Source organism: Zingiber officinale, chromosome 4B (genome assembly GCF_018446385.1).
Source record: "Zingiber officinale cultivar Zhangliang chromosome 4B, Zo_v1.1, whole genome shotgun sequence".
NCBI lineage: Eukaryota > Viridiplantae > Streptophyta > Magnoliopsida > Zingiberales > Zingiberaceae > Zingiber > Zingiber officinale.
Window position 1 is genome coordinate 115,645,643 of NC_055993.1, and position 25,100 is coordinate 115,670,742.

The 25,100-nt window shown below is 35.8% G+C and overlaps 2 protein-coding genes across 2 annotated transcripts in view; one reads left to right on the top strand and one right to left on the bottom strand.

Moving 5' to 3' along the window:
* Window positions 1-1,638: 1,638 nt before the first annotated feature.
* LOC121978574 (protein FAR1-RELATED SEQUENCE 5-like) lies at window positions 1,639-7,421 on the top strand. The gene is made up of 7 exons (XM_042530902.1): window positions 1,639-1,936; window positions 2,000-2,292; window positions 2,359-2,518; window positions 3,117-3,386; window positions 5,995-6,062; window positions 6,508-6,666; window positions 7,275-7,421. The coding sequence occupies exons 1-7, from the start codon at window positions 1,639-1,641 to the stop codon at window positions 7,419-7,421; spliced, it is 1,395 nt and encodes a 464-aa protein (XP_042386836.1).
* A 7,311-nt stretch (window positions 7,422-14,732) lies between these two features.
* LOC121976128 (protein OPAQUE1-like) overlaps window positions 14,733-25,100 on the bottom strand; it is a 132,842-nt gene continuing 122,474 nt past the window's right edge. Inside the window, exons 32-38 of the mRNA XM_042528135.1 lie at window positions 16,528-16,598; window positions 16,331-16,430; window positions 16,207-16,263; window positions 16,077-16,133; window positions 15,848-15,928; window positions 15,692-15,774; window positions 14,733-15,170 (exon numbers count right to left, since the gene is read on the bottom strand). Of these exons, the coding sequence (XP_042384069.1) occupies window positions 15,038-15,170; window positions 15,692-15,774; window positions 15,848-15,928; window positions 16,077-16,133; window positions 16,207-16,263; window positions 16,331-16,430; window positions 16,528-16,598 (582 nt within the window). The 3' untranslated portion in view covers window positions 14,733-15,037. The remainder of the gene's footprint in view (window positions 15,171-15,691; window positions 15,775-15,847; window positions 15,929-16,076; window positions 16,134-16,206; window positions 16,264-16,330; window positions 16,431-16,527; window positions 16,599-25,100) is intronic.

A 25,100-nucleotide genomic window follows, 5' to 3' on the forward strand; every position in this document is an offset into this window, starting at 1 on the left:
GATTTCTATCGTGTCGATTTCGATAGTTGTCGAGTTTAGCAACGTAAGAACTTTGAGACACCCGATGAGCAGCTCAAATTTTCTGTCCCGAAAATGTGTCTGTCCCTCTGTCCCAAGCAGAAAACGACAAGGTTGTCTCGTGCGAAACACGTGACGGAGAGAACAATTAACTTTTGCCCCGAAAACTTCTTCGGCGAAAACCTCTTCGCGACTTGTCCCTCTGCCCTAACCTTCCTGTGCCCTAACCTTCCTCCCTCCCACTGTCCCGCTGTCCCTCTGAAGCCCCATCGGTGCGAAGTCCCGACGTCTTCCAAGTGTCGACGGCACCCTCGAGGCCCCGCCCTTCAACTTCCAGTCCATCTCTGTGCCCTAACCCTTCCTCACTCCCACGGCTCCCCTGTCCCTCCGAAGCCCCGCCGGTGCGAAATCGCGGCGTCTTCCAACTGTCGACGGCAACAGTGATCCCAACGAGGCGCCGCCCTTCTCCTTCCAACCTTCGTTTCGACAGGTGCAGGCAACACTCCGCCGGACCAGTTCGAAGATCCTGCTAAGTCGCCTTTCAGGTATAAAGGTTCTAGCAAATTCAAATGCATTGCTTCAGTTCTTTACCCGATTTATGGCACGTTAATGCTGGAATCTGTGTTGTGTTCTTTATTTGTGTTGTGTTTCTGTATCTGTTTCTTGTGCCAATTACTTCCTTCATATGCTGATCGTATAAGGCAGTTTCAAGTTCTCTGGCATTAATGCAACAGTTTTCTCTCATATCACATATCCAGTGCATCCATTTCTTAATAAAGACTAAGGGATCACTTGTGAATTTTCAAGATTTAAGTGCAAAATGAAATAGCTTTTTGTTTCTGTTTAAGGAATTCAATTTGCACTTAATCTTGCTGTTTTTGTTTATTGTGCCAATTTGCACTTGTGCTAATTCCTTGGTCAAAAATATGATCTGTAGGAGATCATATGCTTCTGAGTTGCCAATTTCTGTGCCAATTTGCACAGAAATATGATCTGTAATTTTTGTGCCAATTTGTACAGAAATATGATCTGTAATTTTTGTGCCAATTTGCACAGAAATATGATTGCTTCTAGCCAGTGTTTTCTTGACATGATGGCCCTACAATATGATATGTGTAACCATTATCTATAACCATTTTGTCATCACATTGTAGAATTTGCATTGTGATATGTGTAAAAAAATATATACATCTCTTGATTGTTTTTTTTTTGTTCAGGATTAAAGTAATTATCATGGACTTGTCGTTGGTTGAATCTACGAGTTGTCGTAGGTTAAATTTTGATGTAAACGAAAACTGTCGGGATAATGAATTTGATGTTATTGATGAGGGTACAAACTCTACCATGTTATTGATGAATTCTGACACATCTATCATAGAAGAATTGATGCCAAAAATCGGTATGAAATTTAAGACGGAAGAGGATGCCTATCAATTTTATTTGAAATATGCTAAACAAGTTGGATTTGGCATAAGAAAGAGTAAAAGCCACAATGATAAATCGGGTAAATTAATTGACAGGATTTTTTGTTGTTGTGCACAAGGAAAAAGGGGAAAAGGCAAACGAGATGTTTATGTGAAATCTCATCGTCCTGAAACAAGGTTTGGTTGTGAGGCTAAAATGAAGATTAGTTGTCGAAAAAATGGCAACTTGAGTGTGGAGCAATTTGTTAAAGAGCATAATCATTATCTTTCAAGTTCAAACAAAACTCATCTCTACAGAAGTCATAGAAATATTTCTTCTTCTGGTGCAATACAAATTGAGATGGCAAGTGATGTGGGAATCCCCCCAAAAGCATCTCATGATCTTATGGTGAAACAAGTTGGTGCGAGGGAGAATTTAGGTTTTATTCCGCAAGATTACAACAACTACTTGCGATCCAAAAGAACAAGAAATATTAGAGTTGGTGATACAGGAGGTGTATTGGAATATTTGCAGAAAATGCAATTTGATGATCCTAATTTTTTTTATGCTATTCAAGTTGATGAAGATGATTTGATAACTAATATTTTTTGGTGTGATGCTAAGATGAGAGCTGATTATGGCAATTTTGGAGACGTTGTTTGCTTTGACACAACATACAGGAAGAACAATGAAGGTCGTCCAATTGCGTTGTTTGTGGGTGTTAATCATCATAAGCAGTCCATAATTTTTGGTGCAGCTTTATTATATGATGAAACATCTTTGACATTCGAGTGGTTGTTTGATACATTTACTAAAGCTATGTGTGAAAAAAAACCAATAACTATTCTTACAGATCAAGATGCAGCAATGGCAAAAGCTTTGACTTCCAGATGGCCTTAAACACATCATCGTTTGTGTATTTGACACATTTATCAGAATGCGGCAATACATTTGAGTGAAGTTTTTTCTGAATTCAAAGAGTTTACTAAAGATTTTGCCTCGTGCATATATGATTTTGATGAAGAAGAAGATTTTATTTTAGCTTGGAACATGATGTTGACCAAGTATGCACTTGAAGACAATGATTGGTTGAGACGTATGTTTTGCATAAAAGCAAAATGGGCTTTAGTATATGGACGACATATGTTTTGTGCAGATATGACTACAACCCAAAGAAGTGAGAGCATGAATAGTATTCTGAAAAGATATGTCTCTTATCAACACAAGTTTTTAGACTTTTTTAATTACTTCCAAAGGTTGCTTGATGATCGTCGATATGAGGAGTTAAAAAGCTGATTTTAGATCACATACAAGTGTTCCATGTCTATTGTATCCAATTGAAATTTTAAAGCATGCATGTTCTATTTATACTCCTAAGGCATATAAGTGTTTTGAACAAGAGTGGTACAAATCTTATGATTCTATTATACTCATTTATGAGGATGTTGGATCACATACAAAATACAAAGTTACTTCTCACAAAAAGAGTTACCATCATATAGTTACACTTTATTCATGGGGTCAAAAGATTGAGTGTAGCTGTAGAAAATATGATTTTGCTGGGATTTTGTGTTCTCATATTTTGAAAGTATTTACAATGAAAAATATCATGAAAATCCCAAGTGAGTATATATTGAAAAGGTGGACACGGAAAGCAAAAGATGGATACTTTGGAGTTATTGAACTTGTTGCAGACAAAGGTAGTTTGGATCCAAAAACTTGCAACAGTATGCGATATAAAGAATTGAGTGGATTGTATGTTCAACTGGTTACCAAGGCAGCAGAGAGGGAAGACACTTACAAGGTTGTTAAAGATGGTTTGTTGAGTATGTTTCATATGGTGGATGAGAGATTACAAGTTAATGAACCAACTGCCCAACACTCTATTGAAAGAGAGTTTGAAAGTGGCGAAGGAAACTCTCTTGGAGTCAAAGGAATTAAAACAAAGAAGAAAGCGGTTTCAGGTAAGAGACTGAAAAGTGGCTTAGATAAGATTTCAAAGAAAAGAAAAGCGGCGAGGAAAAATAACCAAACTTCAACAATTGTTAAGGTTTCACCTCCTTTCTTATTAAAGTGTTGTTTATTTGTTGTCATTTCATTTGAAAAAATATATAGAATTAAATCATTATATTTTTTTTATACCAGGCTAGAGAAGATCATTATGAAAGTACAAGTTGCATGCCTAGTGTTGAAGGTTTGAGTATGGCCGAAACTCAATTTCAACCACTTTTGTCAACGCAACTATCTCAGGTTAACTCTGATATTGGTTATTTTCAAACAAATGACTCGGAATGATGGTAAGAAACTAACTCTTATAATGGATATTTAATTGTTTTATAATATGAAAGGATTTAGAGAGTATCTAAGGAAGATACTTGTGTAGATATCTTGAACTGCCAAGATCGTGGTTTGATTTCCAATACATTTGGAGATGCAGTAAATAATAATTTGTTCATATTCATGTTTTTCATTGAACCTTAGTTAAATCTTGATACTGAATCAATGCACTTATAATGGTAATCAAGTTCACTAATATGACTTCTCAGAATCTTGATATCATGTATTTAGAATCTTTGAACATACCAGCTGGCTTTAGTGCTTGAATTACTAAAAGTTCATTGATTAAGTACTTTCTTTTGATACTAAAGTATTGTTGGTTTTGAAACTATTTTCCCTTGCATTGCAGTTTCCTACAGCGGGTTTTCAGCATAGATACAATTTTCAGCATAGGTAAGTCTTTGGTATGGTTAACTTATTAAAAGTGTATGATTATACAGATCAACTTCTGTAGCTGTTAGCTAACTCTAGATTCTTGGTAACCTGATCCAGCCATGGCGAGGTTTGCTTAGTTAGGCTTTGGTGGACTGATCTAGTGTGTGATCATCAAATGGAGATTTTCATGAGGCGCTGGCTGTCAGATTTATTGCAATGTGGTCTTTCTTTTGTCTTTAAATAGCATCAGAAAAACAAATTCTTTCTGGTTGAAATCAATGAGAAGTTAGCATTGATGATGAACCAAATTTAATACTGCAACGCTGAAAAGGTAAAATTTAGGTATGCTTAGTTAGGATTTGGTGGACTGATCTAGTGTGTGATCATCAAATGGAGATTTTCATAAGCCGTTGCCCGCTGCCTGGCAGATTTATTGCAATGTGGACTGATCTTTTGTCTTTAAATAGCATCAGAAAATTTATTGCAATGAGAAAATTTATTTCTTTTGTCACAGATTTATTGCAATGAGAAGTTAGCATTGATGATGAACTTTGGAGTTTAACACTGCAACGTTGAAAAAGGCAAAATTCAGGCTTAATATGGGAGTTGTTTCTTAATTTTGAAGAGTTGTTTCTTAATATGGGAGGCTTAGTTACAACGCTGGCAAATCTTTTTTTTTAAATAAAGTTTTTTCTTAATTTTGAAGAGCTGTTAAAACAATTTATTTTATGATTTATTTTTTAAAAAAATCATTATTGTTGTATGGGTTTGGTGAATTTAAATTGGGCTTTAGATAAAAAAACAAAAAATAAAGTTCACTATCCAAAATCTACGCACCAAAATTCATGCCTTGCTTCACAAAATTCATATACAATTTTCTTAGTCTGAAGGCAGCAAAAGTGAAGCTAGGTAAAATCAAGATTCAGGTCAAGCTAGGGATAGAATATGTGATTCTTCTTAAATGTAATCAAGTGGAAGAAATTTTACACATCAAATGCTTTGATTTTGCTATGAACTTTGGCCAACAATTAGGAGAGTTTTGAGTCTAGTTAATGCATCATATCTGCATAAACCTTGATCCAAAAAGGAAGAATAATACTGAGATTTGAATTGCAAAGTAAAGACCTATAATCACTACCTTTTCACTTTCAATATCCTTTCTCAGTCTTTTTAGTTCAGCCTCCAGTGATTCTGATTTCTGTAAGAAAATAACAAGTAAAATAAACATGAAAAGTACCATATATAGAGAGGTGTCATAATAATGTGTTGTCAAGAAGAATGACCACTCAGGTTAAGAATTCTATTTAATTCTGATCAGAAATCGAGAGTAATTTTGTTGAAATTCAATTCTTATTAAATTCTGCAAAGCTTGTCATACATATATCTGATCGATGCGCCTTTTAAATGCTCAGTATATTTTTTCCTCACGCTCGATCTAAATGACATGAGGCTAACTCATCAATCAACTTAACAAATGACTATCAACCTAATTTGGTCATAAATTAGCAAAAAATATGGGTCAAAATTATGTTCATTATTTGAGATTAACAAAGAACAATTCAAAGTGGGAAGCAATATCGGCAATACGTGCTAAAGATAGCTTAGACATAGATAAGCAAGGATAATATCATAACATCATTTGTTGACATACGAAGTTAATTGAATAATACATAACTAATATTCATCCATAAACAATAAAAGCACATGTCAACATCATCCATAATTATATTTCTTTATCACATTATTACTAAACTAGACCAACTAACAAACAAAACAAATATACAGCCAAAAGAAATAAGTCCACTGTCACTAATATCCAAACGATAAGTGGTACATTCCAATTTCTCATATTGTGTCCAGGATACGCAATGTATTCACTTCATACCCTCGGCTCCACTCTTGGCAACATCCTTGAATGTATAGCACTGGTATCTTCATTTAGTCTAGTATCAGATCTCACCCACTTTAACCATCCATGCCGTTTACATCCATAATATAGTCTTCCTGGGTTGTTCATTGATCTAGATACTAGCATCAATGCTCTTAGTCCGCAGTACCTACATTGTACATTTTCAAATTTGGTATGGTCGATACTGTTGTTACTTGATGATGTCATTCAACAGCAACCTAAAAAATAAAATTCAACAAAATTTGAACTAATTAAAAGAACCCCTTCAGAGTCCGAAATGAAACAAATTGAATCTTCAAAGTAAAGGAAAAAACATCATCTAATTTATGTGCAACTTATAATGATGTACCTCATTATGGTAAGCATGCTACACAAATTATGTCCCTTCGACTGTTATAAAAAAAACATATATTTTAGAATCCTAATTCAGAGATGAATCTGTGAGTTTGCTGGTTTATCTGAAGGTAGCATTTAAGACAAAGGTCTTCCATCCAAACATCAATAGCAATGACAACATTTGCTTGGACATACTCAAGGATCAATGGAGTCCAACTCTCACTACCAGCCAACTAGCAGCTGGAAGTCCATTAAGGCGTGTCTACTCCAAACTCAAGTTTAAGATAGTATCTATTTATATAGATTGATGTCTTCAACTATCATTTAAAAGTGTGTAGGAGTAGATCTCTCATAATATTATCAAGAGATAACTATGTCACAATCTACTTGATAGCAACATCAAAGCTCAAGTGTTCTTCAACTTGAATTTGCATTGTACCAATCTTGAAACGTGCACGAGAAAGTTCACTATCAATAATAAAATCAAAAGAACAGGATGAATTGTGCCTAGCTTCAAAGCAAAGCAAATGTGCACAATTAACAATTGAATACAAGATTCCAACATAAGTGATAAGAAGCTTAAACGGTTAAATGGTTTTCAAGAAAGAGTCCAAAATATATCTATAGAGAAATAACTAACAAAAGATTAATTGTTAAATGATTTTCTTAGGTTCAAGGAAGATAAATATGTGATATGAATCGGGTAAAGATAAATGGTTTTAAATCTTGAAAATTCACAAATGATCCCTTAGTCTTTATTAAGAAATACAGAAACACAGCACAAATAAAGAACACAACACAGATTTCAGCATTAACGTGCCATAAATCGGGTAAAGAACTGAAGCAATGCATTTGAATTTGCTAGAACATTTATACCTGAAAGGCGACTTAGCAGGATCTTCGAACTGGTCCGGCGGGGTGTTGCCTGCACATGTCGAAACGAAGGTTGGAAGGAGAAGGGCGGCGCCTCGTTGGGATCACTGTTGCCGTCGACAGTTGGAAGACGCCGGGATTTCGCACCGGCGAGGCTTCGGAGGGATAGGGGAGCCGTGGGAGTGAGGAATGGTTAGGGCACAGAGATGGACTGGAAGTTGAAGGGCGAGGCCTCAAGGGTGCCGTCGACACTTGGAAGACGTCGGGACTTCGCACCGGCGGGGCTTCGGAGGGACAGCGGGACCGTGGGAGGGAGGAAGGTTAGGGCACAGGAAGGTTAGGGCAGAGGGACAAGTCGCGAAGAGGTTTTCGCCGAAGAAGTTTTCGGGGCAAAAGTTAATTGTTCTCCGCGTCACGTGTTTCGCACGAGACAACCTTGTCGTTTTCTGCTTGGGACAGAGGGACAGGCACATTTTCGGGACAGAAGATCTGAGCTGCCCGATGAGAGGATGTATGGCTCTAGTGAAGGTTTCAGCGCAACAATGAATTGATAAAGGAAATTGAAAAAAAAATGGTTAGGAGGGAGGCCAAAATGAATCTTTGTGAAATAAGTAAGAATTTGAAGGGAAAAATAGGAAAGGAATGAGATAGTATATCACAGTTTATCTCTGTATGTTGACATTATTAACTTATATAGGGAGGGAAAAGTGACCAAAATTCTTAAATGACATATCTCTTCATTTTCATCAAACGGGCCATGCTTATGCAACTGGTGTCATTATAATCATCATGTCTCATCTGAGCTCGAGAGTGATTTTGAATGGTTAGACTCAGGCTTGGCCGTGAGTCAGTCTAGCTTGAGTTGAACTCAACTATGAGTCGGGTTGACTTGAGATGAACTGATGAACTTGGGCATCGATCCGATTGACTTGACCCGAGCTCCATTTTGAGTCAAACCAACCTGGTCACGTGTTGACGGCGCCCTATACTTATGTTGATCTAGTCCCAGACCTGGCACCTGGCTCCCTTAGCCACGTAATGGATTAGGAATACATAAGGAAAGCTCATTCAAGTATGGAAATACGGGAGATCTAGGCTTGAAAGGCTTGAGAGTGGAAAATTTAGCCCTCATGGAGAAGCTGCATCATGCTATCTTGATTAGTCCCTTCGGATGGGTCTAGTGGCTAGCGCATAAGGTGTTATCATCATGAGGTATGGGATTCGAATCTTGGCAAAGCCGAGGTAAATGTCTCCCTTATGTGCTAGTCACTATTCCAAAGGCTAGTAACCGCCCGTGATTTACCTCATCCGTGTTGGCCCTGGGACGGGTTGGCGAGGGCGCTGGGAACAAGCGTATTCGTCTTTTGCTACCATGATGCTATCTTGATTAGAGAAAAACTCCTAATGAATTGAGCCTTGAAGGGAAATATGGGAGTACTAACACTCTAAGGATGCATTTACTTTAAATTATTATATATAATTTTGATTATGTGATTATTAAATTATCATCCTAAATTAAAATTATGGGGAATAAAATATAACTCTAATATTCTTTGGTTCAATTTAGGTAATATTATAGTCTAATTTAACATTTACTATATTATCCTTCGCTCAATTTGATATTTAATTAATTTTTAAAAATAAAATAAATTAAATTAATAATATTATTAATTAATAAGTTGATAATATATGTAATAAATAAATATAATTGATTTATAATTTTTAAAATTTAAAATAAATTTATATATATATATATATTAAAATATAATTAAAATAAATTAAGATATTTGATTAAAAAATTTAATTCTTCCTCATTTTAACGTGATTCTCCCCCAATCGCTAGCGTCGTCTCCTCTGCAACCCGCTGGAGTGTCGCCTCCTCTACGAACCGTAAGCACCGTCCGTCTTGGGTCGCTGCTCCCTCCCTCTGTGAACCATTGGCACCGTGCACCTCGTGTCGCTACTCCCTTAGTCGGCATGCCATCTCCTCCACGAACCACTGGCATCGTCTCCCACCTCCTCCAACCGTCGGTGCCTCCTCCGCGAACCGCCGATACCGTGCACCTTGGGCTACTACTCCCTCCTCCGCGAACCGCCGACACTATGCGCCTTGGGCTGTTGCTCCCTCCGTCAGCATGTCGGCTCCTCCACAAACCACCGTCTCTATCTTCCCTCCTCCGCAAACCGCTAGCGCCTCCTCCACGAACCACCGGCACTATGCGCCTTGGGTCGCTGCTCCCTCCTTCGCGAACTATTCGGAGGCAAATCGTGTGCCTATGACCGTTGCTCCCTCCTCCACAAACCGCTAGCGCCTCCTCCGTGAACCACCAACACCATGCTCCTTGGGTCGCTGCTCCCTCCTTTGTGAACTATTCGGAGGTAAATCATGTGCCTATGACCGCTGCTCCCTCCTCCGCAAATCGTTGTTGTTGCTCCGTCTCAGCGATGGCCAGCCTCAACCATCGTTGCTCCATAGTGGCCGCTTGCTCACAATAGCCGCTTGCTCATAGTGGTTGCCTGCTCACACTGGTCGCCTACTCGCAATAGTCGCCTGCTCATCATCGCCACTTGCTCACTTGAAGGATAATTTTGGAAGAAAATTGTTGTTAACTTTGGAATCATGGAAAGCCTAAGGCTTTCTAGGTTTTCTGATTTAGGTTATATTCCCTAATTGCTGACATGGCGGGGATGTTGGATTATCGGGAATCATTGATTACTTAAATCAAACAAAGTTATCCTTGATAACCTACTAAGGTTATCAACAATAACCCTCAACCAAACGCGCCCTAAGGGTGTGCTGAATTCAAGGTTATCATGCATAACCTTGGTTATGTGATTGTTAGACAATCACATAACAAATGTTATTAGGAATGAGATATAACTGATGTTGTTTGATTTTATTTAGGTAATGCAATAAAACCTTATTTGTTAGAAGGTTTTAGTATATATAACCTAGTGTAATATTTTACTACATTATTCTTGGTTTAATAATGATAATAATATTATTAATAGTGATATATATATATATATATATATATATATATATATATATATATATATATAATTGGATAATATTTTAATATATTTTTATTATATAGATTTTTTTTAAAATAATTTTATAGGGCTTTAGATTAAGTCTATTTAATTTATTTCAACTATAGCTAGAAATTGATTGATTTAATTTACAAAAGTTTTAATCAAATACGAAAGTTAAAAAAAATCATCCGTCATTTTCGTCTCCTCTTCTTCCACTCCTGCTCCTGTTGTTGTCGCCCACTGCCATCGTCCGCTGCTGCCACCTCTAGCTGTTGTGCCTCTGTGCCACTACCGCATGCACATGAAGTTTCAGCGGCGATTTGCGCGCGTGAAGGAACATGGAGCCTACTGTCGCCGCCTGTTGCCACCTCCGACACCACCCCATTGTCGATCCTGCACAGCCTCGCTCGTGCTCGACGGATCCGATCGTTCCGAGGATATTTTAAAAAATAATTTTACAGCCCAAGGTTTTCTGATTCCGGATGGGATGCCGAGATTGATGACGTTTGCTAACGTTTCGGAATTGAAAAAAAAACTTTAGAATTCAAGAAAACCTCGAACAAATACGTTTATCGTGGATAACCGTTAACGGATAACCAAAGTTATCCACGATAACCCTGAACCAAACATGACCTAAAAGAGTCTATGGAGAAGATTCAAGAGGGATATGGGTGTTGTTGAGGAAAAGGTGTCAAAATAAACTTTTGGACAAAAAAAATGGATCCTTTTGTTAGACGCTCTCTTTGATTTAATGAGGTGCAAAGTTTTGGTGGAGAAACAATAGGTGATTGTTTTCGATATGGTCGATAGAGAACCTATGCTTTTCTTGCCTTAGTGGTGCTCCTCGAGTTGTTAGACATCACTTGCAATATAGGAAGTGTCATCGACGATGAACTATTTTGGGCGAATGCAGGTAATGAATTATATTGTACTCGGTCAAACTTGCTACCGTACCTTGTTAGAGAAAAAGATTGGACAACCAAAAGTTTATTCTAGCGGGAAGAGACAAGACTTGGAATAGAGTTTGGTCATGGATAGTGTTGTAGTGCATCAACAGTCACATTTGAAAGACGATCAATGTGGGACTTCTAGAGATGTCGGTGACAAGCAACATTTGTAGATTGTTTTATGCAAATTGATTAGACAATCTTACATTTGTTGCATGACTACGATAGTGATAAATTCATGGAAGTTAATAAGGTTGATGGAGTGAAATCTAGAGTGTGTGAATGATTCTCGTCTAGGAGAAAGTTGGGCGACTATTTATGATACAATGTACCGGGCTGTTTGGTATTGAAGGAATGAGCATGTGTTTGCAGGTTGGAAACAATTGCCAAATAATGTATAGGATAGATAGATTTTCAAGTGGGCATAGGACAACACAAAGCTGAACATAGGATAGAGGCATGGGGATTTAAAGATCGCGCCAGAGTTTAATATTCTAGACAAATGGTGGTAGCTCAAAATGGATGTCTCCGTGTAGGGTTGTAAATAAGTTAAGCCGAGTTAAGTTTTACGATGTTCAAACTTGTTTGATAAGGAAATCAAGTCAAGTCAAGCCAAGTGAGAAATGATTGTTCAAGTTTGGCTTGATTTCTTTTTTATGAGTTTGAACTTGGTTCAACCTTGACTTGAGCTTAGTTCGTTTAGATGTTATCGAACTTTCAATTCAAATTTGTTTGATTATTTAAAACTTTTACATTTTAAGCTAGTTTGATTGGTTATTGAGCTTGATAATATAAATTTATTTGTTCATTTTTTAAAAGAATTATTTATTTAGCATATTGATAAAAGTTTATTGATGAACATAATTCACAAATGTTATTCATAAATGTTTTCCGTGAATATTATTTGCGAACATATAACATGTGTTCAAACTTGTTGTTTAGTTTAACGAGTTATTCAAATTTATTTATTTAATTGATTTTGTTTTTATTAAGTTGAACATCAAGTTTGTTTATGAATGTTTGATTCATTTACAACCTTATCTTCACGGGCCTATACTGCATAACCATAGGAGTCAATTTTGCTCTTGAGAACCAACAAGGGAGATGCTTAGCTACTAGATGATGGAGGTTTATGGGGTATCTCCATTGGGATCGAAGTTGCTATTTGTTGGGGCACTAGAAAGTTGTAGATCGCATGAAGGCTTGCCATATTAACAAGAAGACGAGATTTTGATGTCCTTGTCTTATGGACAACAATAGTATTCAAGTTAGGACCAAGAACACGCCAAGACTAAAAAACCTCCTTGCAAACTAGTTTGTGAAAGAAGTGAGGCACTAAAGGTGGTAAAGGATGCTTCTTAGAGACTTGTCGGCGAACTTCCCTTCTTGTTTGGCCATGAGTGACTATATATATATACACACATTGCGGAACGGTCCGTGGCATGTTGGTCTAAGCGTCTAGAATTAATCCAGGCATCTCGATTTTTTTTTATTATTTTTGGTCGAGTTGCCTAGATTTAATCCAAGCACCTCGATTTTTTTAAAAAAAATTAAAAAAATTACTTGAATCTTAAACTCGAAATATCCTAAATACATATATTATACCCCATGAGTACCTATTTTTTTTTTCATTTTAATTTTTGTAGCTTGAACATTAAATCCACCCTTAAACCCTAAAGATAAAAAAATTTAATTGAATTAACCCCGAAACTCAAAAAAATAAACAAAAAAATTTAAAAAAAGTTGTACCGTCAACATACAGATGCCTGGATGAATCCTAGGTGTCCCAAGTGAGGATCCGCATGAGTCTGCAGTATAAGATCCTCAAAATATATATATGCACATCTGGATGAATCCTAGGTGTCCCAAGTGAGGATCTGCATGAGTCTGCAGCATAAGATCCGCAAAATATATATATGCTTTTTCTCATCCCGTCATTTGTGATTCTCCTCGCCATCGTCAAAGCCCTAGCCCTCCCTAGCTCTCTCGCCGTTGTGATACTCCTCACCGAAGCCCTCCCTCGCCGCGACAACTCAACGAGTCCTCTCTGAGGCACCCTCCTTCAGCAAGACAAGCCCTCTCTTCCCGCCCTCCATTGACACGATGAAACTCCCCGTGACGACGCAAAGTTAACCCTAACCGTGCCCTCCCCTGAGCCTCCCTCACTCGCCGCAAGGCCCGCGACGAAGCTCCATTATCGATAAACATAAATTTCAGATAAAAAAAACTTTTAAAGGATAGCTAAATTTTAATTTGCAAATTTTCTCTCTAAATTTAAATTTGTATATTTAAAGTGGCTCTAATAAACTCCACATCGAATCATCTCACACTGTCGTGTTCATTATAAGACATCATGTTATCTACACAATTAAATAAAGGTGTAAAAAATGAACCCGACCCAACCCGAGTCGACTCGAAAAAAATCAGATTCGGGTTGGATATTTTCAAGTTCGGGTTGGAGAGTAAAAAATTTTCGAGTTGGGTCGGATCGAGTTCGGGTTGACTTAAATATAGGATTTTGTAGATTTTTTTTAGATTAAATCAAATTTTATTTTAAAAATTTAAATATTTTTATGTATATTAATATCATGTTTGTATGATAATGATGGAATATTAAGATAAAAATGAAAAATTATAAGAAAAATAACCTAAAAAAGTCATTTTGAATCGAATTTTCGGGTTATATGGGTCGGATTTGGATTGATCGAGTTGGTCAGATTCGGGTTCAGATTTAGGTGTTTTTGGGTTGAACTCGGGTTCAGGTCGGGTTAAAAAAAAAACTCAACCCGACCTGACCCGACCCACCCGAATTAACACCCCTACGAATTAAAGCACAATGTGTTAAATCACAATTTCTAACTTAAACACGTTCATCAATTATTATTAGTCATCACAAAGGAGAAACCAACAATCATATTATCAACTAGTTATCTTAGTGGTTTTGCAATCAACACTTTGGATTAAAAATAGGAGAGGGCTAAGGCAAGGAAACCATTGCCACCACCTCTTCAAAAAGTGCATCCAGATCTATCAAAAAGCCCACACTTATCATAATTAAAGAGGAGAAGAATACAGGCATTTGATGTTCAAAGTTACACTACTGATAATTACAATCAGTCTATAGAGTGTTAACTTGGAGAAGAAAGGCAGATTATCAAGAATGGTATCAGCATTACTGATAGTAGATGTCTTTTGCAATAAGTATGAAGAATATGTAGCACATCTTTCAACAAAGGGAAAGTCCTCCAGTCTTGACTATTCAATTCCAGCAAATCCGGAGCAATGTCTGAATTACAAGTTCCCTCACAAAATGCAACTGCTAAATTCAAGTCCTCCGAACAGATCATGGTACATTAAGACCACTCCAATTAGTTCAAGTCTCTTACTCATCCAAATTAAGAAAACTCTGTCTCCTACCATCACGATTCTTTATTCATATAAAAAGTGATGAAATTTCATAAGTTAAAAAACAAGCATACTTTCCGAATCATTTCCCCTGGCTGTTAGGCATAAATTATAAATATTTGGAAGCGTAGACATTGAAGTTACTAAGAGATGAAACTACCAATTAACAGTTAGGAAGTAATTCAATATTTACATTGATGCAAAATAAATACATCTTACCATACAATGTTATAACATAATGACCAACCTGATCACCGAATAAAATGGTCTGCCACCCATTGTGGATGTAGCCCAACATTCCCAATGTTGTTGCCGTGCACATTTTTGATGGCGGTAGAACAAAACCATGCTCATGTCCAAAGAACAATTCCTTACCAACAAGATCATGTTCTGCAAGTTATGCTGGCGTGAGCTCAAACTGCTGCAAGACATGAGCAGATGGCGGATGCTGAAGGAATTGTGGAAGTTCAATATCTATTGGATCTATAGCAGGAATGGCCTTTGATATATCCTCTGTTGAGAATGGAATGCTGCAGAAAGGAAACAGACTATCATAATTGCTGGATATTTATTTAGCATAACTCTCTGTCTATATTCAAACATTCTCCAAATTTTTAAAGACAAAAATCTCAATAATGCATGTATATCAACTCATTGTTAACATAAGACATTCAAGTCATGATGCATATTGAGGTAGTGCACACCATTAACATTAGAGGAACTCGAAGTACAAAATCTTGGGTACTCGAAGTACAAAATCTTGGGTATTGTCGGAGTTTTAAGCTTTGACTAGAACGATACTCTTTCAATAGCTTTTCAACAATGTCATCCGGCATGGAATGAGATTTTAAACTATGAAGGAAATTATCCAATAATGCATGGAGAATACAGTAGAATATCATATAGGCATTTCAAAGAACATAAAATAAAATAAAATAAAATAAAAGTTTCACAAATTTTGTAATCCATGCTAAAACAGAAAAAACAGAAGTAGAAGAGAAGATTCAAATAACCATACACCAAAATTCATTTTTCTTTGTAAAGAACATACCATATGTCATCATCCAACAAAAATGAATTTGATGCAAGATTCTGGGTATCTTTGTTGACCATCTCTCTCATCATTCCAACGACCTGTATATGGTCAGAGAATTACAGCTCAGATACCAATTTAGCCATGCACAAAAACTGAATCAAGATCGCATACCTCACTTGATACGCTTTGTGTACCATATCTTTCATCCCAATACATTTTGCATATGCGATAAATTTGTTGCAAACTCAGTGCCTGCTCAGATACAGAAATAGTTGGGGGTAAAACTGAATTCTCATGTATTATTTTAAGACAAGATTTTCTCTGTTCTTTAATGATGGATTATGACAAGCCTGATGAATGATGAGCAGTAATATAAATTTCTAAAACAAATTAACTATACCGGGCAAAGGTCTTGTGTAATCTCCTCAAGAGTTTTCTTCCGTTTCTGATGTATAATCTGCCGTGTTTGTAAAAAAATAAGCAAAGAATATTTCACTGTCAAGATTTATAAGTAAGAGAACATGGATTACCAGAAACCCAACAGCTTGCCTGATGTAGTTAAGCTCATGCCATGAGGTTCCTGCATACTGCAACATAATACTAGAAATTAATTCAAGCAAACAAAAAATTTAATCTGTGAGAAAGCATATCCACCTCCTCTGTGACATCAGAAATCCACTTTTCCAGCAATGTAAGTCCAGATTTAACATATTCACCATTTGAAAATGTGCAACATTCACGCCGCAGTAAAAGACTATCAATTCAGCAAAACAAAAACAATATGCCTTTAAGGTTTTGGGTTATGCTAGTGAAAGTAAAAGATGTTCAAACATAACGAAATAAGCAATTACCTATTAAAGAGCTGTATATTGATGAAAGCAAAGAGTTGTATAACCAGCTTACGTATGAAAAATGAAGGCACCTATATGATAGAGAAATTACAGTTTAAACTTGAGGATAAAAAAAGATTTATGGAACAACGTTATGTTATGATTTATTGTAAGTAAAAACAAGAAATTGTCAGCAGATATTAGATGAGCTATGACAAGGGAGACAAATGTGCATCAAACAGAGGCAGAATGCAAACAGCTCTCTCAATATAAACATTTACTGACAAACAAAGTGAATGTATCAAAGTTTGTTGCATCTATACTCAGCTTATGAACATCCGAATACTTGTTAAATAGCCCTAAGCAAGCTAATGTGAAAAACTTAACACAAAGATAAGCACCACAAGCATCAACGTGAAATGCATAATCATCATGAGATTTCTTATATTATTTTATTAAAATGTATCTTGACATAATGCAGTCATTCAAGAAATTGAATTATTAATAACATGTATGATGTAAACTCCGCCCGTGACGACCTATCATGGCCGGTCCCAAGCCCGGATAAAGGAGGAGGGTTGCGTTAGGTTGTCAGCTAGCGTTAAAACTATGGCAAATATTCAATGTATGGATTCATTAAACTATTGCGCTAATGCTAGGTTGTCCTCGGAAGGAACGCGTTGCAGGGTCCGACTGTAACATCTCGACAAGGACCGCTACATCTCCAGAACTCGAGTGTAGTGCTAAATATGCAAGAGTTCATATTGCAGGGTCCGATCGTAATGTATCGGCAATGACCGCTACATCTCTATTAGAACTTGGGTGTTGTGTTAAATAGGCAAGAGTTCTCACATCATAGGTTAAATAAGAATAAATATGATAGAAAAACTAATAATCTAAGATTTGGAATATAGAACATAGAAACCCTCACTGGTAAATCAATGGAAATAGTAACCACGATGATTAGAAGAAGAATTAATATTTTGTATATACAAGAGACAAAATGGATAGGCGAAAAGGCAAAACTGATAGAGAACTCGGGTTTTAAGTTATGGTACACAAGAAAAAGTAAAGCAAGAAATAGAGTGAGTATTGTTAAAGATAATTTGTTAAAAGATGAGGTTGTAGGAGTAGTTAGAAAATGAGATAGATTATTAACCTTTAAGATAATAGTGACAAAAGAAACTATGAACATAATTAGTGTATGTGCACCGTAAGTAGGAATAGATGAAGCTACCAAATCAAAGTTTTGGGATGACTTGGATGAAATATTACAAGACATTTCGCTAAATAAAATGATTTTAATAGGTGATCTAAATGGGCATGTCAGAGTGAAAATGATGAATATGAGAGGGTACATGGAGTTAAAAAACTATATTAGATTTTCCGATAGCATATGACTTTATATTATAGCTAATACGTTTTTTTTTTAAGAAAAGAGAAGAACACTTAGGTACGTTCAAAAGTGGGAATAATAAATCGCAAACTGACTTTCTTACGATTAGGAAAAAGGATAGAAAGATTTGTAAAGATTGCAAGGTCATCCCTGGAGAAAGCTTTGTTGGGATATGCTCGATGCGAGTGCATACTAGAACACGTTTCGTAAACATGCATAGTAAAAAATAAAACAATAATAATTTCTAATTATTACATCATACACACCACACGCATACAAAGATACAACATGTCAAACATGATCGCATAATTAAAATTTTACGGAAAGTAAATTTACGCTAGATATACCTTACGGATGACCTGTAACGAGAAGAGCATTAACCGTAGCGACGTTATCGAACCTCGCCTCTATTCATATCTACGCCGAGCTCCTCAAGACAACTCCTTGAGTACAAGCCTCTCATTCGGAAGTTACTAGCCACGAGCGAAGAAGAGAGATCAAAAGGAAAAAGAAGAGAAGCATACAAGGGAGAATTTTTCTCCCTTGTGGTGGTCACGACAACAAGAGGGAGCACCCTCTTATTGGCGACGGGAGAGAGAGGAGAGGGAGAGGAGGATTGAGTTTCCAAAAGTCAATCAATAAAATAATAAAACTTGTATCTAATTCTCTCCCAATTACATCTATATATAATTCTCTTTAATGAGTTGAATTAGAAAGCTCAAATCCAATCCATTATCCCTTAACCAAAAATTAGCTCATTAACCCTGTGGTTTGATTCACAACTAAACCAAGTTGGTTCATAACTAATTCATAATTAAACCAAATATGATTCAACTCTACCATAAGAGATTTCATCCGCGTTTCTATCATGACAAATATTTTCATATTTGACTTATGTATGGTCCAACTAAACATTTATCTCTTGATCTAAGAATATTATTCTTTAACTTATTTTACGTCTTTTAAAGACTCATTAGTGCGTGTGACCCAATAAGTTTCCGGTTTATCTTGATCGTCCATAATTAACTACTTAATTATAGAACGATTATAAATGACACCTAATAGTACATCATGATCCCCAATTAGCCGGAAAATCATAGTTGATCTTAGAACTAATTCTAAACCCTTCAACAGCTACAGTGAGTCGTACCTTGTTCCTTTTACTCATCTTATACCCACTTGGTTCAGGACATGGTCTATATGTCTGTGCCCACTAGACTGACTATGTCACACCTAGCCAAAGTAATACTTCCTCTTTCTACGGGCTCAAATTACTCAAACATGTTTATAAGAGTCTCGTACTCTTAACATGTGTTTTGGCCAAAGACTTTGAGTAATAATCCTAACGGGTGGCCATAGGGTATGCATCTCCTCGCAAGGAACAGTGAATCCTTTATGGGCTATCCAAACATCTTTGAGGCGCTTGCTTAAAATGTCAAAGTACAAGTCTCTATGATCAAGATGACTTGTATACCTCAAGTCGAAGGAAACTTGCACTCGAGCTACAGTAAGAGTTTCACAGACATATTTATGTATATAGATAACCATATGAAATCTTACAACGAATCTCTCCAATGAACTAGTTACCATAGTTTGTAGAATCGCGATCCTACGCAGAATCGATTTAGGGTCAGGATCGGATCGGTCAGGATCGATCGTAGAATCATACGATCCTACCAAAACACCTTAAAATCTTATCATACATGATTAATAATTAGAAAAAATACCTAAAAAACTCATTTACATATAAATAAATAACTAATTTTGTATATATATGCAATCATTTACACTCAACACCTCAAATTACATTACTACATGTATAAATTTCAATAAACTTGTAATTCAACTATCATTCTCGCATAGTAATAATATTTATATTTTCATATCATAAAATGTATTAAATGAAAGAATATAAAATTTCTATTAACACAATAATAATAACACATTCAATGTCAAAAATATTTCCTTGATTTATAAGATAATTAAATTTAAAAGCTAACAAAGCACCTAACGTATATAACAGAAGCTATTGAATCCTTTTATTCAAATATGAACGTCGGAAATAATCTTCTAAAGACTGGTTGATGTCACACAATACTAAACAATAGGCATCCAAAAACTAATTATTTTGGGGAAAAGAAATGACATAATATTATTGATAAAAAACTAACTCAAAAATAATTAAACATATGTTTAAATAATTTAAAACCCTAATAAGATGAAAAAATAATAATAATAAAAAAGATAAAATCTTCTAGACATCCGAAAAGGATTTAAATAATATTTTTTGGGTTTGAAATAGGGTGGTTAAGGATAAACTTTGAAATTTATTAAAGATCTCTGAATGAACTTTGATTTGATATATTATAGGCTCCGTGGTTTAATCCAAATCAAAGTTATGACCTCTCAAAGTTTCCACCGATCCTGCTCCGATTCTGCTTCGATCCTATTCCGATCCTATCGATTCTGTTCCGATCCTACCGATCCTGCTGCGATCCTACTGCAAAGAATGATTCTGCACAATCATGGATCGATTTTGGATTTCCGGATTGTAGGATCGTACGATCCTACAATCCGGATCGCGATTTTGCAAATTATGCTAGTTACCATAACTAGCATCCACATGTAACTCTCAACATCCCAATGTCTCCGGCCAGTGAGAAAATAACTGTTTGGCGAACCAAGGAGTATAACTCATGCTAGTTTTACAGAATTGATGATGTCTGAATACATCAATTCGACAACTAGAGAAATTCTAATACGTTCATAATTGCACATGTAGAGATAATCACTAGTTGTGAATTACAATTTATCTCATACTATGAATTGTATTGCAGACATTCAGTAAATGAGTTTAAGTCAATCAAACATATAATATGCACTCAAATAGTGAATCTATATTTAGTAAAAACCGTAAAACAATTGCCTTAGGACCAAGGTTTAAAATTTCGACCCGTGCCGAGGTTTCGGTCCTAGACCGGAACGATACGATTTCGGTACCGTATCGCGTCGTGCAGATATAGTTTCGGTATTTTTTAAATATAAAATATATTAGTTAAAAAACAAAATATTTAACATAAATATTTAAAAAATAAACAAGATGAAAAATAATCTTTTTAAAAAAGAAAAGATATGAAAATAGATAAATAAATAAATAAAATTTTTATTATAATTTTAGATTAAAATAAATGGAATATAAAATTAATTAGATAATTTTATTAGGGTTTAATAAAATCTCTTTAGATTATCTCCACCATAATTAGGAGTTGATTAAAAAAATTAACCTAAGTTTAATTAAAAAAATCTGAAATCTGACACCACTCACGAGCCCGCACGACTTCGGTGTTGTCGCAGGGTTGCGCGACCAGCCATGGCCACGAAGATTACATGACTCCTTCGACGTGACCACGTTGGTTATGCGCCCTCTTTGTAGTGACGACAGGGTCGCATGATGCCTCCACGACCGCAGCGGAAGGGTTATGCGATCTCTCCGCTATTGTTACAGGGTCGCGCAACACGTCGCACCTATCGTGGGTCTGGTGCCAGGGTCGTACCGGTGCCGGTCGCCGAGTAGAACGAGACGTTTCGCCTGTTTCGATCGTTTCGACATGGCACTTTAAATCATGCTTAGGACATCCCTCAAAATCTAACAGGCTTAATTACCCAACATAGGTTAGTAGTTTTGGATATACGCCTCAAGCATAATATCAATAAAAAGAAAATATATACGACTCCTAGAATTAAGTAGTGGAAGTTAAAGGATGGGAAACAAAATATATTCAAAGAGAAGGTAGAAGTACAAGCATTAGGTGAAATATACAGTGATTCTAATATAAAATGGGATAAAATGGTATCAAAGTTAAAAATAATAACTAAGAGTACTCGGTGAGTCAAAGGGGCATGTACCATTAAGTAAGGAATTTTGGTGGTGAAATGAGACGAATAACTTAGAAGGAATTATATATTTGTAAGAATGAGGAAAACTTAAAAAAATATACAATAGTCAAGAAAGAATCTAAGAGAGTAGTGAATGAAGCAAAGAATGAAACTTTTAAATGATTATATCAAAAATTGGATTAAAAAAGGGGAAAAGAGACATTTATAGAATAACTAAAGTGAGAGAAAGAAAGACAAGAGATATTATCCAAATAAAATGTATTAAAGATGAATGTAATAGGATACTAGCAAACGAGGGAGAAATAAAAAAGCGATGGAAGAAGTATTTTTATCAACTTTTTAATGAAAGTTTAAGTGATCAATTTAACTTGGTAATTTAAGTAGATCAAATGAGCATAGAAATTTAAATTTTTATCGTAGAATTCAAATTTCAAAAGTAGAACAAGCTTTAAATGAGATGTGTAATGGAAAAACCGTTGGACCAAATGATATTCCGATAGAGGTATGGAAATATCTAGGGAAACAAGATATTGAATAACTTACAAAATTATTTAATATTATATTAAAAACGAAAAAAATGTCTGATCAATAGAGGATAAGTACTCTAGTTTTCTTATATAAGAACAAGGGAGACATACAAAATTGTGCAAACTATAGAGGTATTAAACTAATGAGTCATACCATGAAACTTTGGGAAAAAGTAATAAAAAAAAGATTAAGAAAGGTGACCACAATGACCGAAAATCAATTTGGGTTCATGCCTGGAAAGTCGACAATAAAAACTATACATCTTCTTAGACAATTAATTGAAAAATATCGGGAGCAAAAACCATATCTACACATGATATTCATTGACTTAGAAAAAGATTTTGGTAGAGTCCCAAGAGAAATTATATGGAAAATTCTAATAAAGAGATATTAGTGTAACATATATTGAACTAATTAAGGATTCAGGCAGAATAACTGAAGCATTTTCAATAAAGATAGTGTTACATCAAGGATCAACTATAAATCTCTATCTTTTTACACTAATTATGGACGAACTCACTGCGTACATTCAAGACACAGTACCATGATACATGTTGTTTGCAAATGATATTATTTTGGTAGATGAAACACGTGGAGTAAATGCTAAACTAGAATCTTGGCGGAAAACACTAAAAGGGAAAGATTTTAAGCTTAGTAGATTAAAGACAGAATATATGGAATTTAAGTTTAACAATATTAGAAGTAATGAAACAATTGTTAAGATAGGAGAGGACGAATTGCCCGGAACCGAGAGGTTTAGATATTTAGGATGATTTTTGTAAAATGATGGAGAAATTGAGAGAGATGTCCTACATAGAATACAAGCAGGATGGTTGAAATGGAGGAGAGCGTCAGGTGTTTTATGTGACCGTAATGTACTTTTAAAATTGAAAGGAAAATTCTACAAAACAACAGTTAGACCTGCTATGTTATATGAAGTTGAATGTTGGACTATAACTCAAGTACATGAGAAAAAGATGAAAGTTGCAGAGATGAGGATGTTAAGGTGGATGTGTGGACTTACGAGAATAGGCAGAATAAGAAATAAGAGCATTAGAGAAAAAATCGGAATTGCATCTATTGAGGAAAAACTTCGAGAGACACGTTTAAGATGGTACGGGCATGTACTTAGACGACCAATAAATGCTCCAGTTAGGTGATGTGAAGCTATAACAAACATGTATATCAAACGAGAAAGAAGAAGGCAAAAAAAAAGACTTGATTAGCCACGATAAATCAAAATAAATTTTATTTAAATATAGATGATGGTATAGTTGGAGATAGAGCTCAATGGCGTAAAAGGATACATATAGCTGACCCCCTAGTGGGATAAGGCTTAATTGTTATTGTTGTTGTAATAACATGTATGATATAGGTGGAACAAATATCAGTTCGATCTTAGATAACTCAAAATGGTTCAGATGTGACCCCGAACAAAATAACGATTATCCTACAGGCTAACGAGAAGAGGGGAATTGAAGAGACGACAAGAAGAGAATCGTCCAAAATAGAGAGAAACCTATCGTTCTCTAGGTTTTAACAAAAAAAAATAGAAGCTTTATTAAAAATAAAGGATTAATTCTCAAACAACTAATTACATGTTTATATATACTCCAGATTCTAATACCCAAAGAAAGAAAAGAAATCCTAATATATGAACTCCAATTCTTATTTTGTAAAGAAAGGAAAGAAATTCTGAAATAAAATAAAAATTATTACCAGACTCATAATCTAAAATCCTAAACGGACTCAAAATATAAAAAGATAGAAATTATCAAAAATATCAAAAATACTTAAATATAAAAAATAATAATAATAAACTACAAATCCTTCTATATCAATCGCCCTGGGTTGAAAGAACTCATCCTCAAGTTTAGAATGATTTCATGTGGTAGCCCAGGAGGACGATCATCTAATATCAATTTGGCAAAACTGAGAAGACAGCTATTAGTTACAGGTTTATTTTCATTGTTTTCCCAAAAATCAGATATATGGTTTGTGTTCTCATTTGCTTGGTCCATGGTAGTCTTTTCATCATTCTCCACTGTGTCTTGATCTTGTGTGCTTTCTGAAACCAATGTTGGTTTGTGAGCATGGGTACTTTCAATGTGTTCCTTGTCACAAATCTCACTTCCTATTGATATATCAGAATTAGTATCTTTTGTTCCACAAAGACCTTCCTCACTAGGTCCTTCAAGTGTAACAACTGTTGTTGCTTGAGGAGCAATGACTTGTTGATCAGAATGAACACTGAAGGATGAGCAACTGCAAAATTCTGGACCAGTTTATCATCTTTTTCAGTCATCCGGTCTTGACTCGTGGAACATTCTTTCTCTTCAACAAATTCATCCATATTTTTGGATACTATTAATGCGTCCTCCTACTCTGGAATCCCTTGATATCAAGGGTCATGGCATGTTGTTGAGCTCTTTGCAACTTAGAAGAACCCAATTCCTTCTCTACAATGCTGTGAACATCATTAGCCCCTGCAAACACACCCACTAGAGCATTATAAGCCGTTTTGTCGGGTGTTAGACCTCTTTTACCCATTTCGTCGAACAACTTGTGTGCATGATGAGGGTTCATCTCATCAAAAATGTAGCCTTTTGCAATCCACATGGTGGCAGAGAGAAGGGCGGAACATGACAGGCTAGAGGTTGAACTTGAGTATGTCTTCCTGGACCAATGCTAGCCGACACTGCTCCTCCTTCGACACCTTCTTTCCACTGGCCTCGCTCACATGCTCCTCCCTATTCTCAATCCACACCTCAAA